The sequence below is a fragment of the Hyla sarda genome, chromosome 3, assembly GCF_029499605.1.
Source record: "Hyla sarda isolate aHylSar1 chromosome 3, aHylSar1.hap1, whole genome shotgun sequence".
In the NCBI taxonomy this organism is placed as follows: Eukaryota; Metazoa; Chordata; class Amphibia; order Anura; family Hylidae; genus Hyla; species Hyla sarda.
The window spans coordinates 346,183,374-346,207,655 of record NC_079191.1 but is presented as its reverse complement, the minus strand read 5'-3'; the positions used below and the strand labels follow the sequence as shown (position 1 = coordinate 346,207,655).

General features: G+C 44.3%; 1 protein-coding gene across 5 annotated transcripts in view; it reads right to left on the bottom strand.

Moving 5' to 3' along the window:
- Positions 1–841: 841 nt before the first annotated feature.
- The window catches only part of SLC30A6 (solute carrier family 30 member 6), a 68,893-nt gene continuing 45,452 nt past the window's right edge, over positions 842–24,282 (bottom strand). For all 5 annotated transcript variants that reach the window (XM_056567486.1, XM_056567487.1, XM_056567484.1 and 2 more), the window contains 5 exons: positions 21,795–21,914; positions 19,832–19,934; positions 5,214–5,261; positions 2,846–2,914; positions 842–1,591 (listed from right to left, as the gene is read on the bottom strand). In XM_056567486.1, coding sequence (XP_056423461.1) covers positions 1,079–1,591; positions 2,846–2,914; positions 5,214–5,261; positions 19,832–19,934; positions 21,795–21,914 — 853 coding nt within the window. In that variant the 3' untranslated portion in view covers positions 842–1,078. The remainder of the gene's footprint in view (positions 1,592–2,845; positions 2,915–5,213; positions 5,262–19,831; positions 19,935–21,794; positions 21,915–24,282) is intronic.

The window sequence follows — 24,282 nt, the reverse complement described above, 5'->3', positions numbered from 1 at the left end:
TTATTTTTTCCAAAGGGTGTGCAACCAAATATTAAGTTAAGGGTGGAAATAATTTTGCCCAGCCCATTTTTGGAGTTTGGTGTGACATTATGTCCAATTTGCTTTTTCCTCCCTTTTTTCGTTTAGTCCCAATACACACAAAGGGAGTAAACATGTGTATAGCAAAACATGTTACTGCAATCCTTTTCTGTGAGAAATACTAAATTTTCTTGAAAAATTTCAGGGGTGCCAACATTTACGGCAATGACTGTATGATGTATTATTGCAAATGTAAGCCTGTTAGAGACAGTATGCCCTTCAATGGCCATCCATATGGCAGGAATCCTTTGTACCCAGATCCTTTGCCAACCTTATTGTGGTGTGAAGGTAGGCAAACCACTATGTACCAAGTACTAGACTAGCATGTTCCAATTCATTCCTTCACTACCATTTTGGACTGTTTCTATTGCAGGGTGGGTCTAACTTGACTTATTTGCAAACGACATAATATCTAGTCCAGCCCTGTGGCTGGACTAGACAAGATATAAAAAGGTACTCTGGTGTCCTCCTAAAACGTAAAAACATATCTGATAGGTTGAGGTCTCCTGTACAGCACTGCTGAAAATGCATTTGTTTCTGCAAGCTTCAGGTTTAAAAAAGGGATACTAATAAGGTGTGTATCATTTTAGAATTAGAGTTGCAAAGTGTTCTAGATAATTTCTCTATAGATAGGATCAAGAGTTCTCTCCACCCTTGTATAATGTCTTCAACTGATCCATAGGGAGTGTAAACACACGTGTAAACTAGCATAGGTCTATATCACAATACAGACCAAAGTTAATGTAGGAAAACATGGGTAAAACAAGATGGTGGTCATTTAATTTATTAAAATAAGTTTGTTGCCCGATACCGCCAACACTTATAGGAGTTTTAAGGGAAGAAAAAGTAAAACATTAAAAAAATGTGGAATGTATCAGTGACATTCAAATTGCATTATAAAGTGGAGAACCGAGATAGATCTGAATGTCCTGATATCTTAAAGTTTTCAACAAACAAAAACTTTCCAAAATGGCAGCAAAATCACCACACAAAAATGAAGTCATTGTTTAAACTGTGTGAACTGTCCTGGGGTGTATGTTCCATATCTGTTTGCAACATTTGTAAAACCAGTCCTCAATCCCTGTGTGCTGCCAATGCCAGGCACCCCAAGTCCTTGGCTAAATGTTGCACCATATGGTGCAGAACCATAATGAAGTCCTAGGCCATATGGCCTTGCTTGTGCATTTGAAAAAATGACAGGATTGATATTTTTGCCTGGAGTGTTAAAGGCAAATTCAGGAGGTGGGCTGCTGGGCTTTGAGGGTGTTGAAGTCAAAGGACTTAATTCATCAATTGGAGATTTCATATGAGTTGGCATCTGAATTATGTGATGGTCTGAAATGTTCAGCATGTTGGGTGGCATGGGACCAGATGACAAGACAGGCCTCGCCCAATCGTCTTTGAAGATCTGAACTGTCAGAGTGGAAACCAGAGTATTAAGTCGATTTGTAACATGAGCCAGCACCAACTGCTCATTGGCGTCCCTTCTAATGCGCACGTGAACCGATCCGGCCTGAAAAAGTAGAGAAAAAATATATTGTAACTTAAAATCTACCACAAAATAAAAAGGGGTACTCCCATGGAAAACTTTTATTTTTTGTTTTTTTAAAATCAACTGGTGCCAGAAAGTTAAACAGATTTGTAAATCACTTCTATAAAAAAAAATCTTAATCCTTCCAGTACATTTTAGGGGCTGTATACTAAAGAGAAATCCAAAAAAAGAAATGCATTTCCTCTGATGTCATGACCACAGTGCTCTCCGCTGACCTCTGCTGTCCATTTTAGGAACTGTCCAGAGCAGAAGAAAATCCAACTGCTTTGGACAGTTCCTAAAATGGACAGCAGAGGTCGGCAGAGAGCACTGTGGTCATGACATCAGAGTACTGACATTTAGTATACAGCCCCTAAAAAGTACTGGAAGGATTAAGATTTTGTAATAGAAGTGATTTACAAATCTGTTTAACTTTCTGGCACCAGTTGATTTAAAAAAAAAAATTTCCACAGGAGTACCCCTTTAATTTTGACAAAACATTGCTAAAATATGCCACCTCAGTTCATAGACCCTCATAGTTCTACCTATATTAAATACTAAAGTAAAACTTACACAAATTAGTTCTTAGTTCTGAACTCTTACTCCATTTTATATTTTACTTATGTGGTAAATGGGCCCAAAATACAAGATCTAGTTGCCATTTTGGGAGAAATAGATTTAATAAAGTTTTTATAGTCCTACCCCTATTCGATCATGGCTACAGAATCCCAATGGGTATAGTTTTTATGGTCCTACCCCTATTCGATCATGGCTACAGAATCCCAATGGGTATAGTTTTTATGGTCCTACCCCTATTCGATCATGGCTACAGAATCCCAATGGGTATAGTTTTTATGGTCCTACCCCTATTCGATCATGGCTACAGAATCCCAATAGGTATAGTTTTTATGGTCCTACCCCTATTCGATCATGGCTACAGAATCCCAATGGGTATAGTTTTTATGGTCCTATCATGGCTACAGAATCACAATGGGTATAGTTTTATTTGCTGTGTCCCTGCAGGGAATACAATATGTAATAGACAATCCATTATTAGGAAGAACAGTTCTGTGGATAGATGAACTTTTATAAAGACTCAATGGGTAGGAAAATATTAGCTCTCATAAAGAAAGGTTAACTCTACCCTTATAGGGCATATTAAATGAGCTGTCTGAGAATGGAAGGAGTAGATAACTGTACTGCATGAGAAGCACATCGTCATAGTATCATACATACCATGGTTCCAAATCCCAGAGTCCAAAAGTGCTCATTGCGGACTTCTAGAACACCTTCTAATGTAGACACCTAAGTAATGAAAATACAAAATAATACACATTATATAATAATAACAGTAATACATTTAAACACCACATTATATGTAATGTTCATTTGTTTTCAATCTTTTTTAAGTACTATTGAATTCTATTAAACTCTATCATAACCGGGCATTAGCGTACACAAATTTTATGCGTGTAATTCTTACAGACGTAAAGTTTTTGACATGCCTTTTTTTGGGTCGCAAGAACAGCCGTTTATGATGCAAAAACAGATTTTTTGGAAAATTGACCAATTTTTTACGGATGAAAATACCAGCTATAAACAATGCCCGAACATAGACGTACAACTCTTTGCTTTTTGTAACAGAATGTATTTAACAAACATTATTAAAATGTATATGTCACAAATCCTCTTTATAACTGTTAGCGTGGTTATGTAGTACTGGCAACAATGAGAGTAATGATAGCTGCAATTATTGTCTGTAGCCTAAATAAAAAAAAAAATGCTTTTATTTGGCCATCAGAAGGGTCAAAAAGGCATATTAGTGTCACTGGCTGCAACGCCTCTCTCTGCTGGCTTCCACTGCCCTCTTCTTGTATGACAGCACACCTGCAGTAGGGCAGTAAAGCCACCGCAACGCTGCAGCTAAAAAGCTTACACAGCACGTCTGAAGCAATACTGATGCAAGATTTCACCAGGGCTCTAAGAGCCTTGAATGTCAGTCATAGAAGGAGATGGGGGACTGGAGGTAAGTGGGTATCCTTTGGATAGGGGATAAGATGTCTGATGGTGGGGTCCCGCCGCTGGGGAATCTCCCTACTGCACCCGGCATTCGTTTAGTGCAGCGCCAGAGGCTCGTGACATCACAGCCACACCCCCTCAATGCAAGTCTATGTGAGGGGGCGTGTCTGCCGTCACACCCCTCCCATAGACTTGCATTGAGGGGGCATGGCCGTGACGTCACGAGCGGGCGTGGTCGTGACATCACGAGCGGGCGTGGCTGTGACGTCACGAGCCTCCATCGCCAGTCATCCGGCATGGAGCGAAGTTCACTCAGTGCACCGGATGTCTGGGGTGCCGCAGCAGAGATCATGGGGATCCCCAGCGATCAGACCTCTTATCCTCTATCCCAGTGGTCCCCAAACTGTGGCCCTCCAGATGTTGCAAAACTACAATTCCCAGCATGCCTGGACAGCCGTTGGCTGTCCAGGCATGCTGGGAGTTGTAGTTTTGCAACATCTGGAGGGCCACTACTCTATCCTTTGGATAGGGGATACGATGTCTAGGGGCGGAGTACCCTTTTAAGATAGGCAAATAAATTTACTCTTATTGTTACCAGTGCCACATAAACATGCTAGCAGTTATATAGCTGATTTCTAGGTAATAGATTCCCTTACATTTTTTTGCCTGGTTTATACAATGAAAATTATGTTTAAAAAAGGTTGGACTCTATCTTTACTCCTACATGAAAACCAGAATTCTTGAAGCAGTTTTCCCCATCTGACCATGGGCTGCTTCTGATATTGCAAGCGATTCCCTTTCAAGAAGAGACTGTAACATGGCTGGCAGTCCTTACTGTTGGACCTGTTTTTGTTTTTATTTTAGTGGTGTGTATTTGGTAACATCTTTGGTTATGAGCAGCAACTATGAGTTGTATATCACAACTCTCCATTTATACACATTGCTTGAACTATTGCAGCCACTCCTTACCTTTGTGCATTACATTTCCAAGTCTCTGAAAGTATCCTCATAGAAGATGCTGCAGGGGCCGTCAGAGAACTTGTGACAAGTAACATCTGAATGCAATGAGCAGCTTTCTCTTTCTGACAGTGTCTGTATTAAAAAGGACCAGTAGGCATAGTCCGACAAATCAGTGGGGCCTGACAGTAGAGTAGCGCTGAGTGGTTTTGCTGCATTGTTAAAGAAGTTGGCCATTGTGTCACCTGCCCAATTAAACCTGCTGGCGTTCTGATCAGACTTGGGTTCCCACTGATATCTTGTCTCGGCACACTGGAATTGCTCACTTACTGCCTAAGCGGACATTTCTTTGTAAGAGGTTGCATCACAAAAGTGGAGATCAGAGACCAGGACACATGAGATCAGGCAGGCGGGTAACCCTTGTTCTTCCATCCTGACGACTTCTAAAAATGTTTGTATCACAACTACACTTTTTAAGAAAGGAGTTCCAGAGTAAAAGGTTTAGTTTAGGAAAATCTGATATAATCTAGGATCATTACTTCATATCTATATTTTAAATAGAAAAAGGTGCATCTTAATATAGATATTCAGTGTATGAAATTTTGTATCTTGGTTCTGCTTTGCTTACCTCTCGAAGCAATTTATCCAGTTGACCAATGACATGTGGTGGTGTAGTCTTGATGGGGAAAAAACATCAGGCAATTAGTTATATTGCATGAACAATCTACCCAACATGTTCTACTAACTAAACGATTAAAATATGGACAGTGATGCTTAGACATTATCATCTAATCTATAATAACCAGGAGTCAAAACAGAGAAGTGTGAATGTGATACACATCTGTTTATTGAAAATACAAGGATCTGTTTGTGCATGTGTTGTATTTCCCCGTATTTCATGTGATAAGTATTTGTCAGACCTATCATTACTGCTTTAGCTAAACACCTACATGTGCGATTATAAAATACATTCATGTTAAATGCAGATGCATGTACATGTGATTTTAAGAACTTATTACAACAGACTGGTGTGCTTTAGAAGTGTTCACTCCTCGATTTTAAGAGATAACATTCCAAAGTATGCTGAAATCTTTGCTCACGAGAGATGTTACTAACATTATTTAAAAATATATATTTTATTTATTTATCTATTTTAATACTGCTTTAACATAGACACATGAAGTAGAAAACATGTCAAACAGACATGTTTACAGGTAAATTGGTGGCAAAGAAGAGAAGCCACAATCCAGAGTAAACAGACTGTAGTTACTCCCCATCCCACATAGGTACGTGTGTGCACATACAACACAGCCAGGTACATACGGAAGGCAAGAACCCTTTCAGTCATTTCTTGTAAGTGCAGGACAAAACTGAAATATACATAGAAAACCAAAGTGAGCATGGGCAGGACTCCAATCTGTTGTCTACCCTGCCAGGTTCAATCCCAAGACCTCAGGGCTGCAGATCAACATTGATAACTACTAATTCTGACAATCTGTACTTGACATAGCATATAGAGTGTTTAAACATGTAGAGATTTCATTTATTTATTTTACCAATATGAAATCCTTTTCATTGGAAAGGAAACAACGGGGTCCCAGGTTGCAGGGGGATGAGATGGTTATAATACAGACTGCCTCATGGTGGGCAGAGCGACAACAGATGAGTCCTGAGAACTATCAAAGTCGGCATAAGCCTTATTCATCAGACAGCTTTGCCACTGTTTAAGACTGCCAGTGCCACGTTGGACACTTGTCTTTCAGTAGTGTTTAATCGGGAAGGACATTGATAAAACTTCTCAATTTAAACTCTGCAACATATTGAAAGGGGTTATCAAAATATATACAGTTTTTCAATGTGTTGCCGAGTATAGATCCGGTATATATATATATATATTTAATAGATAATTCAATAGATCCGGTATTCCCCAAATGGGGTATCAAGTGTCCACGCACTCCACCAGCAAAACCCAGGAAGGCAAGTGTGTGTGTGTGTGTGTGTGTATATATGTATATGTGTGTGTGTGTGTGTGTGTGTGTGTATGTATATGTGTGTGTGTTATGGTATATGGTGTCTATCAAGGGGGAGTATAATTGGTGTTCATTTGACCGAGGACATGGCATATACTTTTGTATTTTCCCTCTCTAGCTCTACAGTACAGACTTTGCACTCATACATTTTATCAAATTTTAATAAGATGTGTATTGCATCTAGCACTTTAACTAGTTTCCTGATAAACCCATAGAGTGTCTAACTATTCCTGCAAAAGAAGCCTGTTGAGACATGAAAATTATGCCTAGTGCTAAAATAAAAAACATAATTTAAAAAAAGGTTTCCTTTATTCCCATTATTCTGCACTCAATATCCCATTATGACAGAGTCAGCAGAGTGCTACAAATCTTAGCTAATTTATTGAAAAGAAAAAACTAAAATATTGCACTTCCATTCAGTATTCAGACCCTTTACTCAGTAGTTAATTGAAGCCCCTTTGGCAGCTATTACAGCCTCCAGTCTTCTAGGGGATGATGCCACAAGGTTTACACACCTGGATTTGGGGATTTTTCTGCCATTCTTCTCTGCAGATCCTTTCGAGCTCTGTCAGGCTGGATGGGGGCCATAAGTGGAAGCCAATTTCAGGTCTCTCCAGAGACATGTGACTGGGTTGAGGTCAGGACCCTACCTGGGCCACTCAAGGGCATTTAAAAAAAAGTTGTCCCTAAGCCACTTTTGTGTTGCACTGGCTGTGTGCATAGAGTCATTGCCATGTTGGATGGTGAACCTTTGGCCCAATCTGAGGTACAGAGCTTTCTGGATCAGCTTTTCATTAGGAATATCTTAGTGCCAGTTGCCCTGTCCCAACCGCAGGAGAAAAAAAAAAACTGTAGCATGATGCTGCTACCACCATGCTTAACTGTAGCGATGGTTTTGGGAAAGGGATAAGCAGTGCCTGATTTTCTCTAGACATAATGCCTAGAATTGAGGGTAATAAGTTTAATCTTTGTTTAATCTGAGAAAAAAAAGTAATGTTTCTCACAGTCTAAGAGTTCTTTAGGTGCTTTTTTGCAAACTCCAAACTGATGAGAGTCTTCTACTGCTCTGCAATAAGGCCTAGATTGGTGGAGGCTGCAGTGATGGTTGACCTTTTGGAATTTTCTCCCATCTGCTTCCAGGATCTTTGGAGCTCAGCCATAGTGACCATTGGGTTTTTGATCATCTTTCTCCCCCAATTACTAAGTTTTGCAGCTCATCCATTTAAGAATTATGGAAGCCAATGTAACCTTGGAAACTTCAGTCCAGCAGAATTTTTTTTGTCTTAGATCTGTGCCTCCACACAATCCTGTCTCAATACTTTTGTAGTTTGTACTTTGCTCTGATATACATTGTCAGCTGTGAGACATTATGCAGACAGGGCTGTGTCTTTCCAAATCAAGTCCAAGCATCTGAATTTACCATAGGTGACTCCAATCAAGGTGTAGAAACACCTGAAAGATTATTGAGGGAGACGGGCCCAAAAACTAAATTTCGAGTTTCATAGCAAGGGGTCTGAATACTAACATACATGCAACATTTTTGTTTCACCTTTTTATTAAATTAGCTAAAATTCTGTTTTCACATTCTTATTATGCGATATTTAGTGCAGAATAAGGGATTTTTCCCCCTTTTTTAGTATAAGGCATCAAAATAACAAAATGTGAAAAAAGTGAAAGAGTCTGAAAACTTTCTAAATAATTGTAATTCTTAGAGAATTGTATCATGTGAGATTTTTATTATATCACATAACATCACTTTTACCCACTTCACATAGTAATTTTTTTTTTATAGCAGTAATTAAAAAAATTTTTTTTTTTACCAATGCATTTTTACTGCAGGTAGAATACATCTGGCCCTGTACGTGACCAATTATGTGTAGTGGAGGGTGGTGCTGGTATCAACACATATATATCCTCCCCCTATTGTAAAAATGCACCTGAACCAAGGAAACTGGAATGCAAGAATGTGCTCCCTATCAAACCAGTATATCTACATAGAAACATTCTTCAATCAATCCAATGAATTAGCACCTTCTTCACAATGCAGCATTACACTGGGTTTTGTTGTTTTTTTTTTACCTTTTCCTACCTTGATTTTAAGAAGTGTTTTACATGGGTAGAGATAACGTTTGGGGCATGCAGCAACCAGATCCAGCAGGAGAATTTCAAAACTGCTTCCAGACCCCCGAAACACTGATTCTGAGCATGACAGAATCAGCTAGTGACTCCGGTCGGGCCATTTTTGGACCATATCCGCATTTGTTGCCGAACTGAAAGACGCAGTCTGCTGCAATTTCAGTGTGGCAACAAATACGGATACAGTCCAAAAACAACCAGACCTAAATCCCTAAAGTAACAGAAGAGAGTTTCCTGATCAGGACCACTCTTTCCATTAGACAGTGTAAAGAACTGCTGCATGAGTGACTCTCCCATTGGGGGGGTTTGCTTGTACACTGCTTTCCCTAGGTAACAGCTAACTGGCTTATCATTTGTAAGTGTCTGTGGACACAACTCCTTTAAGACATTTTTCAGGTTCATGCATTAAACTCTTAAAGAAGTACTCCAGGATAGAATTTTAAATTTGTCCAGAATGCCGGCATTTAAAAAAGCAAAGTGGACTTACCTACTGTCACTCCCTGGTATCTATCCTGCTTACCGCCGCCTCAGCAATCCTCTTCCTGCTTCTTGTGATCGACGTGTCACACTTCGGCTCAGCCAATCGCCAGCCACATCGTCCTCTCGTCTTGGCAGGTGACAGGCTAAGTGGCAGTGTGACGTATTGAGACAAGGTCCCAGGGTCTAATATGTCACACTGTTGCTCAACCAATACCAGAGGCAGCAGGGGAGAGTGGCGGGAGGTAAGTCCAGTTTGCTTTTTTTGAATGCCAGAAGCCTAAGCAAGATTAAAAACAAAGAAACACTTCTATCCGGGAGTACTCTATAAGGCTGGGTTCACACTACGTTTTCTCCCATACGGGAGCGCATACGGCAGGGGGGAGCTAAAAGCTCGCGCTCCCGTATGTCACCGTATGCGCTGCCGTATGTCATTCATTTCAATGAGCCGACCGGAGTGAAACGTTCGGTCCGGTCGGCTCATTTTTGCGCCGTATGCGCTTTTACAACCGGACCTAAAACCGTGGTTGACCACAGTTTTAGGTCCGGTTGTAAAAGCGCATACGGCGCAAAAATGAGCCGACCGAACGTTTCACTCCGGTCGGCTCATTGAAATGAATGACATACGGGAGCGCATACGGTGACATACGGGAGCACGAGCTTTTAGCTCCCCCCTGCCGTATGCGCTCCCGTATGAGAGAAAACGTAGTGTGAACCCAGCCTAACACGTGCTAGCCCCTTTTTTATTTCAATTAGGCCCTAAAGAGCCATAACTGTTATTCTTATTTTAATATCAACAACGCTGCATTTGGGTTTGTTTTGTGAAAGCAATTGTACACTATAATGGCAGCCTTCATTATATTTATTTTACTGAACATTCTTTGATAAAATGGGGGGGGGTCTCCTTATTTCCCCCCCATAGTTAAGTGCATTATTCATTGGTACACTTTTGAGATAAAAAGGAACTTTTTGATCACTTTTTATTCCATGTTTTAGAGAATGTGATGTGACCAGAAATGTGCAGATCTGTCGTATTTAATTTTCATAATTTTTTACAGCATTAATAGGGTGCAACTGTGCATCATTTTTTATAGTTCGCACATGGCAATACCAGACTTTATTTCATAGTAAGTGGTAGTTATTTAAATCTTTTGCTACATTTTTTAAAAACTTTAGATGTAGCTTTTATGAAATTTAGAGAGTGATATAAATTACAATTTACTGTGATACCAAATTAATATTTTATATTAATTTTTGTTATGTTTTAATACTTTCATCTTCCAGTGTATGTCAGCTGTATATAAAAGCAAGCATCTGTCATGTATGGAGCAGGTTCAGATCCTGAGCTCACTCTATACTCCCTGCACTGACAACTTGACATACATGGCAGATTGTCAGGAAAGGGTTATAGAGGCTCATCAAGACAAACCTCCAGTAAAAGACAGCCAACAAGGCAAATCAGCTGATAACCACAGATCTGACTTTTATGTTGTGTTCATGTATTTTGACACATTTTTAAAAGGGAATTGTCAGTCAGTTCACCCACACTAAACCTAATACACATGTTTTTGCTGCAATCTTACCATGATTTGAGCAAAATTGGGACAAAAATCACGATATCTTACAGCAATTGTGGATATAAGACCATTTTTTGTGTCATCGAAAACCTGCGGCAAAACTGCAGCATGTGAACACAGCCTTAAAAATCCTCAGTAATTAAAAGGGGTATTCCACCCCTAAACATCGTATCCTCTATCCAAAGGATAGGGGATAAGATGTCTGAACACGCTGGCCCGGCACCCCGGCGTTCTCAACATTTTATGTTCACAATGCAAGCTGTCAAGGCTTTGGGAGGCTATGGTCATCACACCCCACTCCATTAATGCCTATGGGAGCGGGCATAACGGCTGTGGTTGCTTCTAATCCGGCACAGAGTAGAGTCTGCTCTGTACAGGGGATTACTGAGGTGCCAAGGCAGAGATCGTGCAGGGGGTAGTGGGGGGGGGGGGGTATGTAGGGCCTAGCAGCCAGACCCACCTTGATCAGACATCTTAGCCCCTCCTTTGGATAGGGGATAAGATGTCTAGGGGCAGAGTACACCTCTAAAAGAGTACCCCAGTGGAAAACTATTTTTTTTTTTTAAATCAACTGATGCCAGAAAGTTAAAACAGATTTCTTAAGGACTTCTATTAAAAAATATTAATCCTTCCAGTACTTATTAGCAGCTGTATACTACAGAGGAAATTCTTTTCTTTTTGGATTTGTTTTCTGTCACGACCACAGTGCTCTCTGCCGACACCTCTGTCCATGTCAGGAACTGTCCAGAGTAGGAGAAAATCCCCATAGCAAACATATGCTGCTCTGGACAGCTGCTGACAAGGACAGAGGTGTCAGCAGAGAGCACTGTGGTCAGACAGAAAAGAAATCCCAAAAGAAAATAATCCTTCCAGTACATATTAGCTGCTGTATACTACAGAGGAAATTAAGAATTTTTACTAGAAGTCATTTATAAATCTGTTTAACTTTCTGGCACCAGTTGATTTAAAAAAAAAAAAAAAAAAAAAAAAAATTCCACCGGAGTACCCCTTTAAGCAATTATCAACTAGGTATCAGCTAAAGGAAGAATGCTTTTCATTAAAGGGGCTATCCAGGATTTAACCTCTTAAGGAAGAAGGGCATACATGTACAACCTTGTTCAGCTCCCCTTCTATGATGCGCGCTCAGGAGCCAAGTACACGTCACAGTGGGATAGTCGTAGCAGCCCGATCCCGGTGATGCCGGGCATTAACCCTTTATACGCAAGTTGATAACAGTTGATAGCGGAGTCTAAGATTGAAAAAGAAAAAACTCCCGGCTACTTAGTTGGGCTGATCGGAATCACAGTGGTGAAACCATGCTGTCCCAATCAACTGAGTTCAGTATATGGGGACTAAAAAATAGTAAATGTAATGTAATGTAAAAAAAGTTCACCCCAGGGGGGGCGTGGCTTGGGCGCGCTGGAAGATGGCTGCTTCTCCTTAGAGCTCCTGCAGAGCCACTGCTATCAAGGGCTATAAAGCGTGGTTATGGGCAACAAGCACAAGAATAAACGCAGACAGAAGACACAGCAGCTCCCCCACTCCTCGGTGACACATATCACGACGTTCTTCCAGCCCAGGCAAGCCGAGGAGAGCCTGGACGGTCAGAGGCCTCAGCCCAGCGCACGGACGCTGGCGCCATTACACCCAGCTCCCTCAGAAGCGCTACAAGCAAAAGGCGCCACCATCCTGTCAGCGATGCCAGACCTTCCAGCTCCTCATACCGGAGGCGATGCCGCACGATCCCCACCTCGAGGACCGGCAAGTACACCATCCCCTAGACGCGAGCACTTACCTGTTGCTGGGGCCCCCACACAGAATGCCGCTCTCCTACAAATCGCGGACCGCTCTGCCCCGACTGCCTCCTCTCCCTTGTCGCAGCCCCACACGCTGGGAGCTGCCGGCCGGACTGATAAAGCCCATATGTCTCCAGCTGCTGAGACTGCTTCTCACCCACTGGAAGCGGTGAAGGCGTTAAAGGCACCTCCAGCTACCTCAGTCTATCCAGGCCCGCAGGACAAGCGATCTCCCACACCTCCCCACAATCAGCCTGAACAGACATCTCCCCCATGCAATCTTAACCCCCTGTTGTCTGGACCTTCACCCCCACCTGAACTGTCTGCGCAGAACCACACTGACTCGGGCACGTCAGCCTCAAGCGGGGGCTCCACTGAGGGTGACAGTCTCCCCGAATATTGGGGGGCCAGTCCTCCAGCAAAAAAAAAGTTGTTCCGGACACCTCAAAGGGGTACCCCGTCACTCCGAGCCCACACAGATTACTCCTCCTCGGAAGAGGCGCATGGGGGAGAGCAGCGCCCTCGCCGCCATGCTGGCTCCACTCCATCCTCACCTCCACCTGTATTGTTACTGGCTCTACGTCTCTCCGCTTGCCTATGGAACCCACACTTCCAACACCAGAAATGGCGGTACGCACCTTAAAAAGCTACCCGGAACTACAGGCACTCCTGGCCCTATTGCCCACAAAAATGGACATGCTCTCACTGGCCGCGGACCTAAAAACCGCCTGGCAGAAAGACCTAGAACCGGTACAAACAGAAGTTGCTAGTCTAACTACCAAAGTTCAGGTTCTGGAGACTTCTCATACGGATATGATTGATGACATCAAAGACCTCAAATCAGCTACTGCATCACTACTCATCTCATGCGACAATGATCGACCATTTAGATGACATTGACAATCGCAATCGACGTAACAACGTCCGAATCAAGGGCCTCCCAGAGTCGGTGTCCTCCCAGGAACTACAGGGAGTGGTTCAACGGATCTTCAATGAAGTACTACAAAAACCCGCAGATAATCCGATAGAACTGGACAGGGCCCACCGAGCGCTGAAAGCGAAAAATCCGGACCCGTCCAAACCCCGACATGTCATATGCCGAGTACATCACTACACCACCAAAGACACGGTCATGAGAAAAGCTAGAGATATCAAACATTTGACATACAACGGGACTCCCATCCAACTCTATCCCGACCTCTCGATTCGCACCCTGCGCCTCCGGGCCTCACTCAAACTTCTCCTGCACACCTTACAAAATGCCCGCATACTATATAGATGGGGATTCCCTTTTTCATTGATCGCCAGACACGGCTCCACCACGGCCACCCTACGTTCCCCTAGGGATCTTCCGCACTTCTTGTCCACCTTCAAGCTCCCACGAATCACCCTGCCAGAGTGGGAGTCCTTCTACCTGCCCTCATATCCGACCTGCCCAAGACCTGCCCGGGATGAGATGTCTTCACCGCAGAACATGGACACTACTCCATTTACACCTCATCCGCAAAGGCTGAAGTGCAAAACCTGACCTTCTCATCCCAAGGACTCTGGTGTCATTGATATGCCTCTCTATGCGGTTCCACTAGAGATGGATACTGACCCGGCTGGGTCCCCTCGATGCCCTTACAGCATTGTTTTTGACATTTATGTTCACGGTTCATAGATTCACTACCCTAATATAGTTAGACTGTTGTCCTCTAATAGATGTCTTGTACATGACGCCCTGCCCATAGCGTTCATGGGTGACCATTGACACCCCTGTTTAACAACGGCCCTTGCCATGTGAGTCTCTCCCCCTGGGAGACACCATCTGATCTCAACCAGGCTCTTGTAGCGAGCCCTCTGAATTCCCCACTGTCGAGGTTGTTAATGTTGACGACAGTTCTGTTTCCTTTTTTTTTGTGCCCCTTCCACTCTACCCCCATTAGGGACACGGTCAGACTGGTACTGACCTTGTTTATGGTCCTTATGACCACCGCTATTAGACCCTGTGTAGCTATCTCCTTTAGGTTGCTGCTGTTCTTTTCTTTCCTAACCCCACCCTTTTTTCCTTCTTGCTCCTTTTCTCCTAGGTATACCTCAAGACATCCATCTCCACCTCGGACAGTGGCTGAACAGGCGGACTCTCCATGTGGTGGTAAGACCACTCAGCATTCTCTCTGTTCCACATGGCGGTCGAAATTAAGGTAGCCTCATTTAATGTTAAAGGGCTGAACGGCCCCGAAAAACGTAGCCAAATCCTGTATTCCCTCCATAAACAGAGGACACAAACCCTGGCTTTGCAGGAGACTCATTTTATGGAAGGACATGTTTCGCAGTTCATTAATAGGTACTACCCAACCTGGATTAACAGCGCTAACTCTGAAGCGAAAACTAAAGGAGTGGCACTGGCATTCCATAAATCTCTTCCCGTTAAAATCTTAGACTCTATGAGCGATCCTAACGCGCGTTACCTATTCGTCAACTGCGAAATCTCAGGCCAAAAGTTCGCCATAGCCTCCATATATGCCCCTAATCAGGGCCAAACTTCATTTCTGTGCACTACACTTGAAACCTTCTCTTCCTTTGCAGTTGGACATATTATCCTCTGCGGAGATTTTAACATCCCCCTACACCCGCTATCTGATACCTCCACAGGTCACTCCTACATGTCATACCGTCAGCTTCGCGCTATCCGCCAACACCTTCACTCCCTGCAACTCAGCGACACATGGCGCACCCAACACCCACAGGGCCGCGACTTTACCTTTTTCTCCCACCCCAGACAAATGTATAGCCGCATTGACTATGCTTTTTGCTCTCACCACCTGCTACCCTATGTCACTTCTGCCTCTATCGGCCCCATCACCTTCTCTGACCATGCCCCCACGTTCTTTTCATTGCGACTGCCCTCTCTTTCCAAGCCTCATGCCACCTGGCGCCTGAACGAAACTCTACTCCTGGACACATTGTGTTCCCAGGAGCTCAAGCTCACAATCTCTAATTTCCAGACTGACCACGTGAACGACGACTCCCCACCACTCATTAAGTGGGAAGCCCTAAAGTGTGTTCTGCGCGGCGTACTGGTCAAGCATGGGGCTAGGTTAAAGAGAGAAAACTCGGCCAAACTGGCCTCTCTCCATGTTGAACTTCTTGCACTTGAATCTCTACACAAGAGAAATCTGCAAGAGCAGACACTTAGAGACCTGATTAGAGTCCGTCAGGAACTCCTGTCCGTTCTGAACTCGAAACACAGGTACTATAAGCAACTGACAGGTCGATATTACTATGAATGGGGCAATAAATCGGGTAAACTTCTAGCTAAGGCCTTGAGAGAGAAGAGATCCTCACTTTTTGTCCCCTCCATCAAAAACTCATCTAACACGCTATCCCACCTGACGCCGGACATACTATCCGCCTTCAGACAATATTATTCAGACCTGTATAATCTGCCAAGACCTCCCACCTCACCCCCCTCCCTCCCTCCACGCCCGTCTCTGCAACAATATATTTCCTCCACAGCCCTACCCACTCTCTCGCCAGATGTTGTCTCCTCACTAGAGTCCCCGTTCTCTCCGGAGGAACTGGAACTTGCTATATCCAGCCTGCCAGCGGGTAAATCTCCAGGTCCGGATGGATATACTGCCAGGTTTTATAAGGTCCTCCGGCCGGAACTGGCGTCCCCACTCCTCACGGCCTTCAATTCCATCCCTGACTTTCCACAACCTCCTCCCTCCTTCCTGAGAGCCTTCATCATGGTGATCCCTAAAGAAGGTAAAGACCACACACTTTGCCAGAACTACCGCCCCATCTCACTCTTGAATGTGGATACAAAACTTCTTGCGAAATTAATGACTAACAGACTGGCTACCCACATGAAGTCTTTGGTCCACCCAGATCAGGTTGGGTTTATCAGAGGAAGAGAGGCTAGAGACAATACCCTGAGGGCTTTCTCCACTATCCACTATGCCCGTAGACACGCTAATCCTCTCTTCCTACTGTCTCTTGATGCCGAGAAGGCCTTTGATCGGGTGGACTGGAACTTCCTGGAGGCTACTCTGTCCCAGATAGGTCTGGGCCCCATGATGAAGGCTCGAATCATGGCTCTTTATTCCGACCCCCAAGCACAGGTCCGAGTCAATGGTCAGTTATCCCCCCCATTTAACATTCGCAATGGCACGAGGCAGGGCTGTCCTCTTTCACCAATCCTCTACGTGCTCTGCATGGAACACCTACTCAACGCGATCCGAAACAACGAGAATATTAAGGGCCTGCAAACTGCTTCGTGTCATTGCAAATGCTCGGCCTTTGCAGATGACATTTTGCTCTTCCTTTCCTCTCCAGTCACGACCCTCCCCTCTCTTCTCTCCACCATACACACTTACTCTCAATACAGCAACTACAAGATAAATCCCTCCAAAAGTGAAGCTGTCAATATCACCCTTCCCTCCCACGTAGTCGCACAGCTCCGCTCCTCTTTTCCCTTTAAATGGTGTCATAGATCACTCACATACCTGGGAATACAAGTCCCTTCTAACCCAGCCGACACTTTCACGCTTAATTACCCACCTCTCTTACAGCTCCTACGATCCGACCTGGCTAGATGGGAGCGCAGAGACTTCTCCTGGCTGGGAAGAATTAACGTGCTGAAAATGAACGTTCTTCCTCGCCTGCTCTATCTATTCTCCACTGTGCCAGCCCTTCTGACCAGATCCTTCTTTGGGGGACTCTCTGCGCTCCTGTCTGGCTTTGTGTGGGTCCATAAACGCCCGAGACTAGCTCGCACAATTTTAACTTGGCGCAAGTCTGAGGGAGGCCTGGGCCTTCCGGACTGTCTTGCTTACCATCTAGCTTCAGTCCTCACGAGGGTCCTGGACTGTCAGGATTCCGCGAGGACAAGGCTCTGGATATCCCTGGAACGTGACTCATGCTCCCTAGACCCTAAAACGTTTATGTGGCGTCCCTCCACACCGCACTCCTCCCACACATTATCCGATCTGCCCCCAGTATTAGCCACGATGGCTCAGACAAGACATACTTACCTATCTTCTTCAAGTCTGTTTACCCCAGATGGTCCGCTGACGCCGGTGTTCAATAACCTGTTATTCCCCTCAACTTCATCTGCCTCTTCATTCCTTGGCCTGTCGAAACACACCTCACCTACTTTTCTCACTCTCCTGACTCCTAGCGGTTTGAGACCTCTAGATGACCTACTGGGTGCTACACCCCCCACCTGCATGCATTCCTTTCAATACACCCAATTGCGTCACTTTTATTTGAAACATCACCGTACACTCCATCTCCACCGCTCTCTATCCCCATTCGAGAAGCTATGCACGTCTGGCCCCCGTCCGACCCGTCCGATTAGTGGTATTTACTCACTTATCCTTGATGAACTCAGTAAAGGTCCTTTGCCATATAAGAGGGGTTGGGAGAGAGAGCTGATGACCCAATACTCGGACGAGGAATGGAACAGAGCCCTACGCTACTGCCATAAAGTCTCTACCTCCTGCAAGGCCCAGGAAACTAACTTCAAAATCCTCACCAGGTGGTATCGGGTCCCGGCTCTACTGTCCAAGTTTTTCCCGGGGACCCCAGATGTGTGTTGGAGATGTGGAGAGACGGGGGGCACCATGACTCATATATGGTTGAAATGCCCAAGACTCTGCACCTTCTGGACCCAGGTGCTGGATGTGATCCATAGATTAACATCCATAAGACTGGATAAAGACCCGGGACCCCTACTACTGTCCATTCTCCCCCCCCCCCCCTCCTCCCTAAATGGCCCACCCAACTAGCTAGATTCATGCTACTAGCGGCTAGGACAGTCATTCCTAGACTGTGGAAATCCACTTCCCCACCCTCTTTTTCATCATGGCTGCGAGAACTCTTGCATCTCCATAGGATGGAGGAGCTAATAGCTGATTCCAGACGTTCAATGGACAGACACCATCTGATTTGGGGACCTTGGGTCTCCTTCATGTCCTCCCCTGAATATAGGTCTATAAACCTGGAACATCCGGGCCCCCCGAGTTGACCTCAAACTCGAGAGATACTCACGCCCTTCTCTTCCTCAACATCTAATGCCTACCTGAAACCGACACGCCATGTCAGAGAGTCTCAGCCTGTGCACCCTGTTGTGAGGTAAGCCTTCTCCTCCCTATACCTTGGTTCCTCGCTCTCATCTGCTGCCTTCTACTCTCGCTTTCTTCTCACTTGCCTATCTATCTTTCCTTCTACCCCACCTTCCTTTTCTTTCTGCCCCCCTCTTTAACTCTTTGATACTGCGCTCCACCGTACCCACTCAGTTGAGACCTAGCTAGGACAGCCCCTCGTTACCTTTACGGTGGAGCTTTCATTTCATTACATATGATTAGGATTCTTTTTACAGTTCGTGGCACGCACGTATTTCCTGCTTATCTTATCCTGTGTGTTAGACTATACATGTGCCTTACACAGTGTTCGTATTGTTTGTACTGAATATTTACAATAAACTTCTACTGTTGAAAAAAAAAAAAAAAAAAAAGTTCACCCTAATTTTTCCATTAAAAAAATTATGTAATCCAAAAAAAAAAAAAAAAAAAAAAAAAAAAAAATATTGCCGCATTCGTAACTGGCCGAACTATAAAAATACAAAGTTACTTTAGAACACATGGTCAATGGTGTGTAAGTAAAAAAAAAGTCCAGAATTGAGTATTTTTTGGTCACTTTGTAAACCAAAAAAAAAAAAAATTATAAAAAGATCAAAAAGTCCCATCAAAAATAAGATGGTACTGATAAAAACTACAGATCACGGCACAAAAAAAAAATTATCCCTCACACATCCCCGTACACGAAGAAAAAAAAAAAAGTTATAGGGGTTGGAAGGGGATATTTTTTTTTAACATGCAATTTTTTTTTATTTTTATTTTTTTAAACCTATTAGCTGGGTATCATTTTTACCGTACAGATCTACACAATAAAGATAAGGTGTAATATTTACCGGAAAGTACACTGCGCAGAATTGGAAGTTCAAATTGCATTTTTTTTTCAATTTTGCCCGACAAATAATAGTTTTATTGTTTCGCCATAAATTTTGCCGTGAAATGATTGATGTCATTACAAAGTAAAATTGGTGGTGCAAAGAAAAAAACTGATGGTTGTTCCCCACGGTGAGGATTGGTTCCAAATACAACTATGGCATGCAGCTAAATGGAATTATTTTTTTTTTTTATTTATATAGCTATGTTGTAACATAAAATGAAACCTTACTTGGAGTAGAACCTTGCCACTGTAAACACTCATTGGATACATGGTGCCAAACGTCATAAGAGCAATGGCGACGGCTGATGCAGTGTCTACTGCAAAATAATTGCTGTAAAACAAGAGTATTTCTAAAATGTGAGATTATCCTGTTTCTAATAACCATAATAAAGCAATGCACATACCGTATATACTCGAGTATAAGCCGAGTTTTTCAGCACGATTTTTCGTGCTGAAAACACCCCCCTCTGCTTATACTCGAGTGAACTCCCCCACCCGCAGTGGTCTTCAACCTGCGGACCTCCAGAGGTTTCAAAACTACAACTCCCAGCAAGCCCGGGCAGCCATCGGCTGTCCGGGCTTGCTGGGAGTTGTAGTTTTGAAAACTCCGGAGGTCCGCAGGTTGAAGACCACCGCGGCCTTCGACATCATCCAGCCCCCTCTCACCCCCTTTAGTTCTGTACAGTACTCACCTCCGCTCGGCGCTGGTCCGGTCCTGCAGGACTGTCCGGTGAGGAGGTGGTCCGGTGGGATAGTGGTTCCGGGCTGCTATCTTCACCGGGGAGGCCTCTTCTAAGCGCTTCGGGCCCGGCCCCAGAATATTCACGTTACCTTGACAACGACGCAGAAGTACGTTCATTGCCAACGTACTTCTGCGTCATCGTCAAGGCAACGCCTCTATTCCGGGCCGGAAGCGCGGAGAAGAGGCGCCCCCAGTGAAGATAGCAGCCCGGAACCACTATCCCACCGGACCACCTCCTCACCGGACAGTCCTGCAGGACCGGACCAGCGCCGAGCGGAGGTGAGTACTGTAGAGAACTAAAGGGGGGTGAGAGGGGGCTGGATGATGTTGAAGGCCGCAGTGGTCTTCAACCTGCGGACCTCCGGAGGTTTCAAAACTACAACTCCCAGCAAGCCCGGACAGCCGATGGCTGCCCGGGCTTGCAGGGAGTTGTAGTTTTGAAACCTCTGGAGGTCCGCAGGTTGAAGACCACTGAGGGCGGATGATGAGAAGAGGATGATGAAGGGGGGGTGTGGGATGATGACAAGAGGATGATGAAGGGGGGGTGTGGGATGATGACAAGAGGATGATGAAGGGGGGGTGGGATGATGAAGGGGGGTGGGGATGATGACAAGGGGATGATGAAGGGGGGTGTGTGGGATGATTACAAAGGGATGATGAAGGGGGGTGTGTGGGATGATTACAAGGGGATGATGAAGGGGGGTGGGGATGATGACAAGGGGATGATGAAGGGGGGTGGGGATGATGACAAGGGGATGATGACAGGTGATGATGATGAGGGTCTGGATGATGACAGGCGGTGATGATGATGAGGATGTTAATGACGGGTCTGGATGATGACAGGGGGGGATGATGTATTTCCCACCCTAGGCTTATACTCGAGTCAATAACTTTTCCTGGGATTTTGGGTTGAAATTAGGGGTCTCGGCTTATACTCGGGTCGGCTTATACTCGAGTATATACGGTAAATGACAGGGGTTGTTTTACCAAGGCAGCCCATTATTGACAAAAGCAAAATAATATTTTTCTAGCACTGTCAGATAATATACCATTTCTTCACACAAAAGAAAAAAAACCCTCTCTTTACTAAAAGGATCATGCAATACACCGAATTGGAAATAAATAATTTTGCCAGGAAACAATGATTTAATTTGGAAATCCATTTAACAATGACTAGTAATAACTATACTATCCAGGCTCAACAGGTACTTATGTACTCTATTCACATCATGTTTTGGGGCATACACTGGATTATACATCAGTTCCAGCACTGTAGACGAAAGATAAAGGAGTAATGTCTATTCTGGAAATAATAAAAATACATTTTACTGGGTACCATTTTTATTGTACAGATTAGCTTAGCCTGCCAACCCATTTGGCACCAACAATACAATGTATGTTTAAATGTGAGGAGAGTGATATTTGTTATATTTACAATAACATACTTACTTAATTTCAATCAACATGTAAGTAATGCAAAGTGCTAGTGCCCCAGCAATGTCGATCAGAACAAAAGGGTTCATCCGAGGTAAGAACACACTGCTCAGCCCTGGGATAATTCCACATAAACTGCAAGAAAAGAATGATACGGAAAACTTATTGCTCTGTGTAATTTTGTGTAGGTGTTGGAAACCCCAAAAAGAAAATACAGATCTCTTGCTTTCTACAAAGTTTAATAGATAACAGATTTACAATGTTTTGTTTGCAAAGGACAGAGAATAGTTGGCTTTTTGTCGTAAGTTGTCCCTGCTATCTACTGTACAAGGAATATACACAGGTTTTCAATCCAAATATTTACAAATACATACAGTATATATATATACATACACACATACGTATGCATTTTTGTTTTGTATCTATGTAATATTATTTCTATATTATTTAGCCTTTGTATTTATACATTTCACAAGTCACATGCAAACAAAGAGACATTAAAATGACAATGTCTAATATAGCATATAGCAGTCCCAAAATATGTTGTTTTCATTTTTCTTAATAAGGAGATTTTTTGTACTCCCATAAAATCTCTTTCTCGTAGCCTTCATTGGGGGACACAGAGACCATGGGTATATGCTCTTGCCACTAGGAGGCGCTGATACTAGGAAAAAAAAAAAGTCAGCTCCTCCCTGGCAGGATATACTCGCCCACTGGAAGAGAAGTAATCAGTTTTGTCACAAAGCAGTAGGAGAAGCCAACCAAGAGACAAGTCTGAAGGACCCTAGAAAGGAATCCAGGAGAAACACTCAAGAACCGGAAAAGGCTATCCGTACAAGAATGAAGGCATGGTTGGGTGCTGTGTCCCCCAATGAAGGCTACAAGAAAGAGATTTTATGGCGAGTACAAAATAATCTGCTTTTCTCGGTTGCTCTTCATTGGGGGACACAGAGACCATGGGACGTACCAAAAGCAGTCCTATGGGTGGGAAGAACACCACCAGGACTTAGGCCTAGAACTGAGCGTTCGGCAGTTCCCACTGTCCATGGAGATGGACTAGGACGACAAGGAAGGGACTGTCTTTAGAAGAGACTCTAAACCAACAGGCCACAGAGAGAGACAAGAAGGGGCGATGCAGAGACCTGATTGGCAGAACCAACTTGTAAGGAGGTAGGAAACCAACTCCAAGAAATACAGAACCAGACATAGCAAACTCCAGGGAGAACCGAAGGAGAGTCAGTCAAGGTTAAGACCAGAAACTTCTGGAAAAGAGAGCGGGAACAGTCTCTGGAGAGGCATGGTGCAGAAGATCCGAACCAAAGCTGTAGGTGTGAAAAACACTGTCCCAGGGGCACAGCATGAGCACCCAGGGATAAGAGCGGACTCTGAGAGGTCGCCACACAGGCTGAACAGCGGGAAGAAACCACAGCCATGCTGCAGCCGAAAAATGGCCCAACTGGAACAACGTGGTAGACAGACTTAACGTCCAACCCCGGAGTAAATGGACCCTGAAGGAGGAATGTAATGTACAGAGTAACCTGGAAAACCGGAACGGCGACATGGAACTGGAGACTCTCGAGACACCGGGGAGGTGCCCCACCTGTAGGGGGAGCAAAACCAACAACCGAGAAACGCTACGGGAAACATTCTATGTCGGGACAATGTCGTGAACAGGACCGCAATCATCACAAAGGCCTAAAGGACTAGGAGGACCGACCAAGAAAATAAGGTACACCACAGCAGTCTAGGAGAGAGCCCAAAACAAGGATTAATTGGTTTTGGACCCAGTGGTCGGAGCGAACCAGAGCACTCCCAGCAACGTCTCGTCAGGAAGGAAATGGAGGGAAAAGCAAAAGAGCACAAGAAGGTTACTCCAAAAGACTGGAGTTGCTGTGTAGCCCCACCGACACTGACAAAGGGAAGGATGAGCACACCCTTCCTGGATATTGCGCCAAGGAAGGAAGAGAGCGATGGCAGACTGGCTGTCGCTGAGCTATACACGATTGAATAAACCCCTCCTACAGAGGAAAATGCCCTAGCTGCATTAGCAGTAGTAGACAACCAGAAACAGGAGGAGAGCCAGGTTGCAATACTGAGCAGTAAGCACACAAGCAGAGCCAGCGAATAGCACTTCCGATCGCTCCTAGCTATAAAAAAAAAAAAAAAAAAAAAAAGGCCCAGCAAGGTGCCCCACCATGTAGGGGGAAGTGCAAGATTGCTCCATCTTGGCAGAGAAGAAATAGTCCCCCTAGTGGAGGGGGAAACAAGGGGAGGTCAAGACGAAACTCAGGCACTGACCGTGCCAAGCTTCCTGATCCCAGTACCCCCTGTGGAAGGGAATTTCCCAAGAGCGCCATGTACTGTAGGAGCAAGGAAATGCGGCCCTACAGTAACAGATCAAAGCACTGGGTGGACGTAGCCCCCAAGGATCCTGCGAAAACACACAGAGGCACGGAGGAGCCATGTTGTGTCCCCAGAGGGATTTGAATCCTAGAGACGAATG